General features: G+C 43.3%; 1 protein-coding gene across 5 annotated transcripts in view; it reads right to left on the bottom strand.

The window, feature by feature from the left end:
* Positions 1-2281: 2281 nt before the first annotated feature.
* Positions 2282-14110, bottom strand: part of Mybpc1 (myosin binding protein C1) — a 78287-nt gene continuing 66458 nt past the window's right edge. For 4 of the 5 annotated variants that reach the window (XM_057757576.1, XM_057757573.1, XM_057757575.1 and 1 more), the window contains 8 exons: positions 13353-13548; positions 11419-11558; positions 9629-9788; positions 8882-9018; positions 6596-6782; positions 4929-4987; positions 3541-3583; positions 2282-2473 (listed from right to left, as the gene is read on the bottom strand). In XM_057757576.1, coding sequence (XP_057613559.1) covers positions 3578-3583; positions 4929-4987; positions 6596-6782; positions 8882-9018; positions 9629-9788; positions 11419-11558; positions 13353-13548 — 885 coding nt within the window. In that variant the 3' untranslated portion in view covers positions 2282-2473; positions 3541-3577. The remainder of the gene's footprint in view (positions 2474-3540; positions 3584-4928; positions 4988-6595; positions 6783-8881; positions 9019-9628; positions 9789-11418; positions 11559-13352; positions 13549-14110) is intronic. The other variant, XM_057757574.1, reaches the window with a different exon arrangement.

Genomic DNA, 14110 nt, shown 5'->3' on the forward strand with positions numbered 1-14110 from the left:
TTCCAATCAATCTGTCTGTGTGTCTACCTATACCTATGTCTATACAGTTCTCTGGATAGAGGAAAGAGTGTTAATGCTTTTAATCCAGAATCATTTTTTGAGCCCCCACTCTTTCACTATGACTCAAAGGCGCTGGTCTACTGCTTTTCAACAATTTGGATTTCTGTAATCTTACTAATAGTGGTAATGCTATAATATCTAAAGCGCTTATCTCTTTTTGTAAATTTTAAGCTCAAACGTAAGCTTCAGGGAATTGCGATGTGGTCGGATGGACTCCAGAGAAGCTCCTCTGTCAGTCAACAGCCTGAGCTGCCCCACCTACTCCTTATTCTAAATGTAAGGTTTTCCTAAACTTTAATTTCTGTCCCCAGTCTATATCTGTCCCAGGATAGTTCCACCTGACAGACACCATCCAGAGATCAGTGAAATTGGACTTCCAAATGTTGAGGGATGCTAAGGGTTAATTTTTGTGATCGTTTGGTCTCGTACAACTTTAACAAAACCCTTTCTGCTTATGTGAGCAAAAATGTGCTTTGCACAAGATGATTTGCTTGTGCATAGACAGAATGTCACTGTGTTCTTTGCTCTTAAAAGCCCCTGACTGAGCAGGCGGGGTGCTGCAGTTGGGAGTCCTGGGTGTAGACCTGTATAGGAGTAAAAGCCTCTCCTCTGTTAAAATGTATCCATGGTCAGACTGGTGAATCTCTGAAAGAGCCCAGATGCTTAACACTAATGAGCCCAGATGTTTGCATAAGAACTGTACATTATGACAGTCAGCTCTTCATATCCGTGATTCAGCTGCTAGCATAGTGAAATTATTCAAAGGAAAATTATGTTTGTGTTGAACATTTGGGGGTGGTGACTTCTGCCCCGCCTTGTCATAATTCCCTGAACAATAGTGTAACAACTATTTACTTGGCGCTTGCATAATCTTTTTGGCTTATTTTGTACTGTAGAAGTCCAGAGGTGATTTGAAGTACACAGGAAGAATCGTGTAGATTAACATGAATACCATGATTTTGAATATAGAGAACTTGAACACCTGAAAGTTTTGGTACCCACAAGGAGTCCAGAGACACCCCCTGGAGCCTAAGAGAATGAGAGACAACTATTATTTTGGAGTGACTGGAGGTATAAGAGCAAGGCTAGTAACAAATATTAATACCCAGGAAGGCAACATCACCAAGTAGCCAGGACAGAAAAAGAGGGAAGCCATCATAGTTTGACCATAAAACAGTTTTCTCTTGACATGTCCAGATGTACTACAGCCGCCCAGACATCCATTCGTCCCTCCCTTGCTGAGCCTAGAGGACGGCTCTCACACTCACCGTCATCTGGAAGGGAGAGGAGGAAGTGTCTGAAAACATCCTTACAAGATGCTGTGGGGGCATCTGCAAACAACAATCTACTCAGCTTTGGGGAAACGTGTGTGTGTGTGTATTGGCAGGGGGCATGTTAAGAGAACAAACAATAAAGATGGGGTACCGCACACTTCTACCCCCTTCACCAAAACTCAGTAAGAGTGAGGAAGTTGCTAACAGGACTATGGAATCATTATATAAAAGTTTATAAACAGGTAGATTTTTAAAAATGGTTGACTATCACTAGGACTGGCTGCTTGGGCAAATAGAGTGGACGTTATGGGAAAGTTTGGTATCCTCGCCCCGAGACTTCTGCCTCAGCTCTGTCCGAGAACCCGACTCCAAACTTATCAGCGAATACTGTGCTATTTCAGCACACCTACTGCAGATTCATTGGGCCACTTATTAGGTACAGTTTCCTTCTCCTTCTTCTTCTTCTTTTTTTTTTTTTTTAACTGAAAAAAGGAAAGCCTGGAATGTAAAGTGAAGACACCTTTTATCAACTTTAAATGGGGAAAGAGGATCTAGGTTCTCGTGTCAAGTCGGCCTGTATGAAACAAGTTTGATTTAGAAAAATTTATTAAAGCCATTTTATTGTTTCCCACCTGTGTCTCCTGCACTCAGGGGGCTGTGGCAGGAGGCTAGCCGCGAGTTTGAGGCTAACCTGGAGCACACAGTGAAAAGTCAATTAAGAAAGATGGGTTTTCAGGATTCCATTAATGGTGTGTTACGTGGTGATTTTTTCTCACTCTGGGAAAGAAGGGCATTTAGAGGCGCTGTTATCAACTGAGATGACGGCCTTCCCTTATTCTACAGTAAATGGCGACGAACTGAGCAGGACTCTAGTGAGCAAAGTGTGACAGCAAAAGGGATTTTGTTCGCTATTTTTAATCAGGCAATCTGGGCAAACGATCAATGACCACACTTGGGGGCCTACGAGAAAACCAGAAAATGCTTTCCTTCTCAACCAAATTTCAAAGCAGTGGTGTGTACAGAGGCCGTGCCCAGCCCTCAGCACTCCTCAGGATTGCTTGATTGCAAGTCCCGCAGGTAGGAATCGACTATGTTTGGAGGCACGCCTTGCAGGAGGAGCCTGCAGAAGGACAGCCCGCCTAGAGAAGACAGAACAGAGAAAGGAGAAGTTAAAGACGTCCACGCGGAAGATGACCGAGAGAACTCTCCTGGACTAGCTGCCTGCTGATGGGGCCAATTTTGCTCTTACTCCAGTCACTCAGTCCCTACTGGAAACCTTCTCCTGGCTTCGGCACATTTAGATTTAAAGTGCTGGCATCTCAACAACAGGAACAAACCAAGTCCCTGGCGGACCCATAGCAATTTATCCCCTCTACTGTTGTGCAGCCTTGGCTTAAATTCTAATGGTTTGAGAGCGCATTGCTCTTGGAGAGGGTTTATGAGTCCCCCACAAAGGATGCGCAGCTTCTGACTGAATGGCTGCAGGTCATCCGGAGAGCCACTTCCCAATTCATTAATGCTCAGTTTGTTAAGCACAGAACATTCTGATTCAAGCACATTGGAGAAGAAAAACGTTTGCTTTAACTTTGGCCGTCAATACACTGTGCCAAAACTAGAGCCCATACCTTCTGAAAGCGAGAGAAATGCCAACTAGTTTCTTTTACCTACCTTTTGAACTCCTGTTATATATTTTTAAAAACCGAAGTATCACTTAAGAGAAAACCCACGAAACCAGAAGCCTGTACTACCCTTTAAATGGATGCTTCACTCCTTGACCAAACAAAAGCAGCATGCTGTTGGAACAATCTTAAAACTTCTTTAATGCAAATTTGAGAAACTCATTCTCCTCAATAAAAAAGAAAACAACCAACCACATCACATAGTGGCAGCAATGATGCCACTTATAGACACGTCCATTCCTTGATGCAAAGCAGTCAGAATGCATGGGTACCACTCATCCCATCGGCACCACACCCTGGGGTCATGCTTTACCACACTCCACAGCTTGCTGCATGTCGAGGAGAAACGGGGCGAGGGATCAGTGTTAGACGTTAATTCCATGACCCAGGCATACAAATTAAAACTACCAAATTAGTAGGTCCTGATTTCATTGGATTATGAAATGAAAATCATGCCATACTCCACAGGCCTGGTATGGCTTATGACATTCATAAGCTTCATATGCTAAGACCATATGAAAGCTTACCTTAGGTGACAACAGACATTCAAAAATCCTTACTGTGCTACAACTAAGGAAGAGAGAGAAAGAGAAAGAGAAGACGTGAGCATTAATACAGGGCTAACAACAAAGGTGAGCGTGGTGGAGGTGGAATTATGGCCACGATTATGATCAGGTGATCTCATTAATCCTTAGTTGGGTAAATGACAAAGGAAAAACCGAGGGGAGGGTGTCACTTCAAGAGGATCATTAATACATATAAAATTAATAATACGCATAACCACTTGGCTAGAATAGGTGGCAAAGCTAATCTGACTTGTGAATATTTATGGTAAGAGCTTCCAAACTGTTAGCTTAAAAATGCCCTACAACATATATATATCGTGTTTTTCAACAAAAGAAAAACATAGACCATATTTAAAAATGTTAGTGTTCATATATATATGTTGAAATTCCAAAAGGCAATTATCAGGTATAAATATGAAGCTAGTGTATTTTATAATACTCTGTTTGGGACCGGTTGTATGGAACTGGTCTAAGCAAGTCTTCACCTCAAGCTCCAGTGACTTCGCTATAACCTACAACAGTTCAAAGGCAGAATGCTGGTATTTTATTTTCTCTTTAGTGCTGATAGTAATCTAAATTCAGAAAGCAAATACTATACATTCAGCATAGGCCTACATCGGAGTTTAGTTCAGGTTGTGTGCCAGAGAACTCTTAATTAGCTCTTCCAAGTGAGAGTGGGAAATACAATAGGACTTTTATATGTGATGCATTTTTCATAAGATCCTAGACTTTTCCTTCCTTTTAAGTTCATACGCATATGGAATAATTTGGCTACCACAAGATATCCAAACTGTCCAGTATATGAATAGGTTAGATACTCTACCAGTGAATTTGCAATAGGAAAGTCTTACATAGGAGAGTCTCCGGTTATGCCCGTCTTTGTATCCTCCATCAAAAATATACAGAGCTTGCTCCCTTCACAACTTAGCAGGTGGGAGGAGCTCAGTTTCTGAATTCCATCATGAATATAAGTTCCCTAGGCTGAAAATTATCTTCAAGGACCAACCTATCATTATACACTTGAAAAACAAAGTCATTAAGTAAATGTCCTTATTTCCAAAGAGCTTTTGGATAGCCATATATAAAATGAAGGTTTCCTCAAGTGCTGCTTTCTGATGCTGTGTTTGGGGCCAGCTGGTCTGTCTGCTGATCAAAGGTATTGGCTCTGCATTAGTTAATATCCTCGGATAATTTGCCTTCCTCGCTCATGGCATAAACACGGTATGCCATGAGCGTCTAAGAGTCACAAAAGCGAACGAGAAGCTCAGGCTTTACATGCAAAGTGCGTTTTCATGTAAGAGGAATGGAACGGAAAATCAAAATATCCAGGGGGTGGGGACGTCGTGAACCTGTTGCTGCCCCTCCAGGGAGACTGGCTGTCCAGGGGTATTTACTCCTTGATATATCACTGCAGAATTAGAATATTTGGACCGTGTTTATTTATGCTTAGTTGACATTCTTACCCTTTAATACGCAGCTTAACTCACTTTAAGTAACCCCTTAGCAGATAACAATCTGACGACAAATAGTCTCAGCTATGCTTTTAGGACCAAAAGCTTTTATCAAGCGAGAAATCACAGTTGATAGATACCTCATCGTGATTTGTTTACAAGAGAATACATTTTCCTCATTGTTAAGTTTAGTCCACTCAATTGACTATAAAACTACTAAAAACTGTAACATTCACATGCATGATATCACGTACTTGTGTGGAAGGCTCCAAATATTGAACCACGTAACAACATTATCGTTTTATGCCCTTATCATTGTCACTTTCAGGGCATGACTGTATGACAATTCTTTATTTTGCTTTTTGGATGATGTTAGAAATTTACCAATAATACCTTGAAACATTAAAACTAGAGGTTTAGAAACCTGACGAGTTGTACGTGTGACCTAAATCATCACTTAAAGCTAAGTGTGGCGGTTAAATTTGTAAGGGCGGTCTTGATAGTAAGCGGTGGAGGTTTTTTAATGAATATCATTGGCCCCATGTTTAACATAGAAGTATTTCTCTGATCACTCAATTCTGGATTGCCGTATAACTGAGGGCTGGCTTTTTTTTTTCGTAAGAGAAAGAGAAGTTAAGAGCAGGTTCTTGATCAAGACGTGTCTTATGTGCTATTAAACTAAACAGGAGGAAAAGGGTCTTTTAAAAATACCTTAGACATTTATCATGACTATAAAATACATATTTTACAAAGCCAACATTTCTACTTTTAGGTTCTAACTGCTTCATCATAGACAGACAGGAAAAATAAAGCGCTTTGGTTATCAGAGGATAGAAATAAAATAACGAGAGGAAACACATCAGGGTCATATCTGGTAGCTCATATCCCAAGGTAGGTTTTGGTTGTTAAGAAAAACTTTAAAATAAACTACTGTCAGTTCGTAAGAAATGTCATTAAAATGACAATCTATGCTAAGATTTTTTTTCTCCTAAATAAATCCTTATGTGTCTTTCTTGGTTTGCATTCGTTGTGACATTTCTTAAATGGAATATAAGCCTATAGAGGAAACCTCTTTAGTAAAGGTATACTGTAGGTAAGCTGTATCCGACACATGCCAACACTAAAGAAACAGTACTGCTATATATGCGTATGCGTGTATATATGTATACACATGTGTGAAGTTTCACAGATGACTACAACAGTGTGACCTGCTTAGCTGCAGTTTCAGTACAGAAGCGCTTACATGAGGCTTCCGTTTACAGGACTCTGTCACCAAAGCAACAACGCCTTCACTTCCCTCATTCCCACAGCACCGCCCACCTCCATTTCACTGAAATCCATGTCCCTTTCATTAACAAGAATTTTTAAAAATGCCAGAACAAGTTAGCCCAAATAGTCACGTATCCTAACAAAGGGCACAAGTGAGCAAGTAGACGGGTCCCTTCCCCGTCGATCCTGCCCAGCTACAGCATCCTGCCAAGTGCTGAGATTTGCGGTCAGAGTTTCTGCAAGCTGCACCCGCGCCCTTTACCGCAAGCCTACAGAAGAGATCTTAGGTGTTGTACCTTTCACCTCCAGTTTGCACTCGATCTCCACGGTCCCCAGGTCGTTGACTGCTTTGCAGCAGTAAGTGCCTCCGTCATAGGGGCTAGGCTTGCGGATCTCCAGGGTACACACTCCTTGGTTGCTGAACATCCTGTATCTTGGGTCATCCACGATAGCCACTTTGTTTTTCATCCAGGTGATTTTGGGCTGAAGGCCAGATTGAAGAAACTCAAGTCAAAACCTGTTTGTATGTGGCATAGGAAGAGCCCCTCCGACCCAGTGTTTATATTAGCAAATTAAGAGCCCCTCTGACCCAGCGTTTGTATTAGCAAATTAAGAGCCCCTCTGACCCAGCATTTGTATTAGCAAATTAAGAGCCCCTCTGACCCAGTAATGGGATTTGAAGTATGGATTAGAAAGAAAGGACTTCTAAGAAGTGTAGTGGGTCCTGTTTGCCTCAACTTCTATTCCATTAGCAAGAAAGCAATGTGCACATCAAATCATATTGTGTGCCTCGACTATACACGTTCTTTATTCCGTTATTTCTGGATATTAAAAATTGATCTATAGGTTTGTGATATGAGTCCCTAGCAGAGTGTATATACTGGGTATTTTTCAGAGAATTCCCAACTGGTGCCGTGATCATCTGATTGTCTCCTCTTTCCCCAAAGAGTCTCCAGTTCTTTGCAGGTTGCATGGGCCTTCTCAACACGTCCCCTCCCCTCTGACTTCAGTAGTCCTCATCCAGGGGTAGGAGCGCTGCTCCAACCGAGTAACACAAGATCAGCAAAGACCTAGCCACCCAGGACGGTGGTTCCATGCTCCTTGACCCTTGACCTACATTTGCAGTCCCTGGCCTCCGCCACTTTCCTGCCTACTCCTCCCCTCTGGAGACATACTCACCCTGGACATGCTCTCTCCTTCTCTGCAGTTATTGCTTTGTCTCCCTCAGAGCGGGAGTCTGAGCACCTGCTGTCTGCTTTGCCCAGGTCTCTCCCTCCCTCTTTCCACCTTTCAAACGAGACCACCCCGAGGCTCACATTGCTACCATCCTTCCCCAATGCTATTGATTTCCAGAACATGAGCTCTAAAGGGCGGGGTAGCACCTCTGTGCTGAGACTCCCCGGCTGAAAGCGGCAGCCTGGGTCTTCCTTCTAAACTCGGGGTTGACATTTCCTCATGCCCATGTGGAAGTGCCCACATCACATCTAGTTACTCGTGAATTCGGTATCTTCCCCCATGCCCCTGCTGGATCGTCCCTTTGACTTCCCCGTCCTGCCCAGGACATGTGCCACTGTTACTGCATTTCATCCTATCAGAGTTCCCATAATTTGAGAGGGCTTTCTCTCCGTGCCACCTAGGGACGGAGGCCACCATGGACCACATTTGTTACTGTTGTGTTTAAACACCAGCAACGTGAAACCTGAGAACCTTTCCAATTGTCCTGAGTTGACTGGGATCACCTGGTTCTAGCACCCTGCGCCCTTAGCAGAGCACATTTGATATTCTGCCCTGAGTGTCGCAGGATTTGGTCACACCGTGAACCCCCAAAAAACCGGTTTCTAGTTGTGGTGTGGCTCAGTCCTGGCACACACCTGTAATCTAAGAGCTTGCTGCTGGAATATTGTAAACAGGAGTAGATGCAGTCAACCATAAATCAAGAGGCGGAGCAAGCAACCACTTGACAGGAAGAGAACATGGGATTATTAAGAAAAAGAGTAAGAGGAGTCAGAAGGACAGATAGACAGACAGGAAGTGGGAAAGAGGGGCAGGAGTTTGAAGAGAGTTATTTGAAAAGGCAGTGGAAGAAGGGGGTTTCTGGGACATTGATTGGCTGAGGAGAAGCGTCAGCTGGGTGCTTTCTCGGCCTCTCTGAACTAGCAGGTTTTTACCCTGGTATCTGGCTCCTAAGTCTTTTTGGGATTTTGTTAAAAAGAACACCCAAAGTATTCTGTGACTATTAGGCATGTTAGAGACCTCTTGATGAGTCAATATTACCACCTCATTTTTCCAGGTAAAACAACATCCCATCTTCTTACCTCTTTTTTTCCCCCTGTGGTTTTGTTTCTTTAGCGGTTATCCTTTAGTTAATAAAGACACATACCATGTTCGCTTCTGCTAATTTAAATATTGTAATTATTACCCACAATCCCCACCTTTCTTCATTCCTCCCACCCTTGGAAGACACAAGTAGAAGTTGGAAGGCCGCTTTATCTTTTTACTTTCCATTATAACATGGCAAATATAAAAGAGAAGTTTTGAAATCAATTCTTAAATTTAGGTAATTTGATAGTAAAACACAGTACCTTAGGGTTTCCTCGGACGCTGCAGTTCAGGGTGGCATTGTAACCAGCAATGGCATAGGTGTTGACCAGAGGCTGAGTAAACATGGGGGCCTCTGTGAAGTCAAAGTCTTCATATACGGGATTTTTGTAAATTTTACCTTAAAAATGAACATTGAAAGATGTTTAAAAATAGAAGTTGGCTTGAGATCTATTATTCATGAGTAAAACTTCCCTCAACTCCGAAGATTACAAGCAAATGCCACATGGCATTTAGTCTCAGGGAACACATGAGACAGTCCCATGAGGTGCAAGGCCAAAGTGGTCAGGGGATACTAAACCTAGTCCCGAATGGATGTAGTTGTCATTCTGAGTGTCTTGATCAGACGTGTGTCCTACTGTGAAAACGGCAGTGAAGAACTTGAGAGAAAGTAACTGAAGGAAAAGGTAGGATTTAGCTCCCCGTTTCTTTAGAGCAAGACTCGGGTAATGCTACATTGAAGGTGTCAACAATAAAAGAGACCCAAGAAACATTCCCTCTCAGTGTGACATCCTCCATGTGTAGACCCAGTGACCAGAAACTGGGATGAATTGAATTTGTAAAATCTATACTAGTGTAATTCCCCTAGGAAACACCTACAGAATTGAAACTTCACTCGACTGCCATTGCCATGACTTTCCGGGGATGCTCACTGTCACCTCCTTCCTCCACATCTCTCATCCTTTTCCATTGGGCCAAGGTGTCCAGGCATCGGCCCACCCCCAACTCACCGTCCTTGGCGATCACGGCACTCTCCTTTGTCATCGTGGCGTCCTCGCTGAGGCCACACATGTTTTCGGCGAAGACCCGGAAGTAGTATTCATTCCCTATGACCAGCTCGGTGATGGTGGCATTGGTACAGTGGTAATGCTCGATGACTGTGAACCACTCCTGAGGGGGGAAAGTGATGATTATTCGATGAAAATTGCCTATCGATCGGAATAAAGAGAATGTGTCATTAATGAAAAACAGCACTAATTTCTAGGCTGAAGGCAATGACAATATACATTTGATATTATATGACTTATCTACGGTTATCTGCAATTTAGTCTTCATTTACACTTTAGATTCATATCACCTACTACTGCCATCTTGATATTTTTCATAACGGCATCATGTCTGGTATCTATTTATCTGCCCATTGATCTATCAGTCTTTTGTGGGACAAAATATAATTGATATAATTGTTAAATGTAAGCTTTAATTAATTAAGAGTAATAGTTGAAGGTAGATCACTAGAGAACAATTAATAGTATCCAATAAATTTGCCTTGCTTATTAATTTAGGTTATTCTAGCTATCACTTTATCCCTGCCTGCTTCTCTTGCTATACTTTCTGCACCATTCTGAACAGTTTATGACTTTAACAGGAATGCCTTTCCCTCATACCCCTTGTTAAACCACACACACACACACACACACACACACACACACACACACACACACACTTTACTTGTTTGCTCTCCCAACTGCAGTGAATATACCCTTGACATAAAGCCTGCTTTCTCTTCCCCCCTGCACAGAGCCTATGGCAGTCCCTGGCACCTAGTAGGTTCAATACACAAAGCAAATACTAAATATTTAAAAGACAAGTAAATGAATAAGTTAAGACACTTTTAAAATTTCTGAATTCACCATGCTACAAACTAGAATTTCAAAGCTTCCTTGTTTCAAAAGGAAAAGCATTTCCCTTGGAATTTTAAGGCTATTATTATCTATAAACTTTGAATAATTTAATACAAAAACATAGTTGTGTGTTCATTTATTCCCCAAAACTCTTTATGTAAATCTTTATCCTAACTTTTTTATATTGGCTTATCATTTGTTTTTTATGTCTTTTATTTTGCCTTGACTGTGAGTGCCCTCAACATGGGAATTATCCTTTCTTTCCTCCTTCCTTCTTTCCTTCCTTCCTTCCTTCCTTCCTTCCTTCCTTCCTTCCTTCCTTCCTTCTTTCCTTCCTTTTATTCAGCTGCTACAACAGTGCTTAACACACAGTAAGAGAACAAAAAAGTGAGTGTTTGGGCCCACAGACTAGAAACAACACAGATGGGAGGCCATGGGGACTTGGTGAAGACTGGCATCTCTAGGCATGAGGAGACAAGAGTGACCTTGTCCCCTTGAGGAAGCATTGGTAGAATTAACACCTTCTTGTCCCTGGTTCTGTTGTTGCTGAAACTGAAGAGAAACACAGGGGTGTGTCAGAGGTCACCAGGCAGACTTGGTTACGTGGATCGGCAGGAAAGTCCTGGCCCAGCTGGACTTGACTCTTGACTATCTTTTTTTTGTGGGGGGGGGTTCAAGATAAGGTTTTTCTGGCTTTGGAGCCTGTACTGGAACTGCGTAAGAGGCAGTTCTGGGGGTTAATTCAGCTCTGTGGCTTGCAAGGCCCCACCTTGCTGGCTCAGCTGCATGGCTCCTCCACACACCCCACAGGCTCCTCCAGAGAGACCTCATGGCATCCCCATTACCTCTGATGGGTGTGACTTGGCTCCTGATGTTGAATCCGAAGCCAGACTCACCATGCTCTTCTTGTCGGCCTTCTGGATGGTGTAGCCTGTGATGGCGGCATTGCCGTCGTCCTTGGGTGGGGTCCACGTGAGAGCGACATTCTCTCCCCACACATCTTCAATAGTCACAGCTTGGGGTGGCCCTGGGCGGTCTGTAGGATGGATTCATGCCGTGACTGTAAGCTCTACGGCGGTTACAAGAGGATATCTTAACATGTCCCTTTCCTCTTACAGTCTCGGTCACAGGGTCCGCACAGGGCCTGTGCTTCCTTCATCCCAGACAGGAAAACAGTGCTTGGTTTAGAGAGCTCCAGGTTTCCCAGAGGAAGGGTTGCCTTTAGTTCCATGGTTCTCAACCTGTGGGTCATGACCCCTTTGTGGGTGGAATGACCTTTTGACAGGGGTCACATATCAGATATTTACATCCCAATTCATTACAGTAGCAAAGTTACAGTTATGAAGTAGCAATAAAATTTTATGGTTTGTGAGGGGTCACCTCAACATGAGGAACTGTATCAAAGGTCACAGCATTTGGAAGGTTGAGACGTCACTGCTTTAATTACAGAACCTCAAGTCCCAGCAAAAAAATGACTGGGAACAAGGCTTCTCTTAGCACTGAAAATTAACTCATTTTTATTGTTTGGTGTTTTAATTAGACCTTAAACTCAGAATTCTCCTGCCTTAGACTTCTGCAGACTGGAATCACAGGCATGTATCACTCTGATGGACTCTTAAATTCTTTCCGTGTACGTGTGTGAGTGGCACATGTGTGTATGTACATGTCAGGGGTGGGAGATATACACAGTGGTGAGGAGGGTGTCACGTGTTCTCTCTCATTCTCCACCTTACCTCTTCGAGGTAGAGACTAACCCTGAACTTGGAGCTACCGGTTTTCAGCTAGCCAGGCAGGTAGTAGTCACAGCACATAGCAATCCTGGGATCGCCTTTAGACAGGCAGGTAGTAGCCATAGCACATAGTAATCCCGGGATCGCCTTTAAACCCAGTGCTGGGGTATAGGCATGTGCGGGACCACACTTGGCTTGCGGTGTGGGTGCTGGAATCCGGCGTCAGGTCCCCATGCCCGTAAGCAAACGCTCTTGCCCTCTGAGCCATCTCTTCAGTCTCCTAACTTTATTTACTGACAAGACAAACATTACACAAAGTTTACGTTGGCAGGCAGAGAGCTGTGCATAAGGATGCCCACTCTGTCACCTAATTCTGAACAAAAACTAGAACTAACCTACTGATTACTTTTCTGTGGGCACTGACTCGCACAAGTGATCGCCTCCTGTGTTTAACCGTTTGCTGATGTTTCTTTACCTTATGAAGACATCGTCTCCATTTAGACTGTATAGCTGGTAAATTTTGGGTGTGGTGAGGAGCATTTTATACGGTCTAGAAGCTGCTATGGCTTTTCAGCATAAACCATACTTTATCATCAGGAAATCAGAGAGTGGAAGCAGAGAGAAGTGGATATAAAGCGATGTAGACGGAGCTCACCAAAAAGTGTGCCGTTAATTCTCTGGCCCACACGTCCCTAGTTCTCCCAAGGTTAGTACACTTGTCAGCGAGAGTTATTTCGAAATACTAACAAATCGTACTGTTCTTACTGCTTATTTCTTTTTTTCAAATTGTTTATTTGCTTATTTATTTTTGGTTGGTTGGTTTTTGAGACAGGGTCTCTCGATGTAGCCCTGGCTGTCCCGGAACTTGTTCTGTAGTGGGTGACAGGCTGGCCGCGAACGCACAGAGATCCTCCTGCCTTTGCCGGCTGAGTCCTGGGATTAAAGGCGTGTACCACCACTGCCTGGCATCTCTGTTTTAATCTTAAGAACATGTTTGAGTAGAACAAGCCTCGCACATTCCTATCTCTTCCTTAATGACAAAGACCAGTAGTCTCCACCCTCCTTTGACAGAATGTTCTAGTTCCTTCCCCAAAACCTACCTACGATCTGGATGTCGATGGAGGCGTTTTCCTCGTACTTGTCCACTTTGACCTGCAGGTCGTACTTGCCCGAGTGGCTCCTCTCTGCTTTCCTAATGAAGATGATGGTATCAGTCTCGGAGTTGCGAATGTTTATTTGATTCTTATCGATTTCCTGACCATCCTTCTTCCAGGTCAGTTCTGGTCTTGGTTTGCCCTAAAATGAAAGACAGAAAGGTTGAAGGGGAGAAATGACATGGTCTTGAGGTTGGTTTTTTTTTTTTTTCCCCATAACATCAAGAGAATGACGATGACCTAACTTATCCTAGGCAATGATGGGAAATGCCACACCCTGACCTGGTGGTGGGTGAACCTAGGCAAGCAAGACCACTTCCAACTGCTTGCCTTCTGTGTGCCGGCTATATGACCTTCATTATCCCCGCAATCTACACATGGGTAAGTATCATTACCCCCACTGATTTGGAAAGAGAGGTTCATCTATTTGCCCAAAACCTTGCTTGAAGTTAAGAAATCTCTAGAACAAGTTCTCAAAGACAGATCTGTCAGATGCCAGCAGGGCAGCGCTCAAGAGCATGTGCTCCGGGACCCTGAAACCTGTGCTGCACTAAGGTGTGACCTTGGGAAAGTTGTCAAGATCTCCACGCCCCAGTTTCTCAATCTGTAAGACAGGGACAATAGTAGTGTCCACTTCACAGAGCGGTTATAAAGACTAAAGTCTTCTGCCGTCAGCATGCGTGTTTAGCAGTATCAGCTGAAAG

Source organism: Chionomys nivalis, chromosome 25, assembly GCF_950005125.1.
Source record: "Chionomys nivalis chromosome 25, mChiNiv1.1, whole genome shotgun sequence".
Lineage (NCBI taxonomy): Eukaryota > Metazoa > Chordata > Mammalia > Rodentia > Cricetidae > Chionomys > Chionomys nivalis.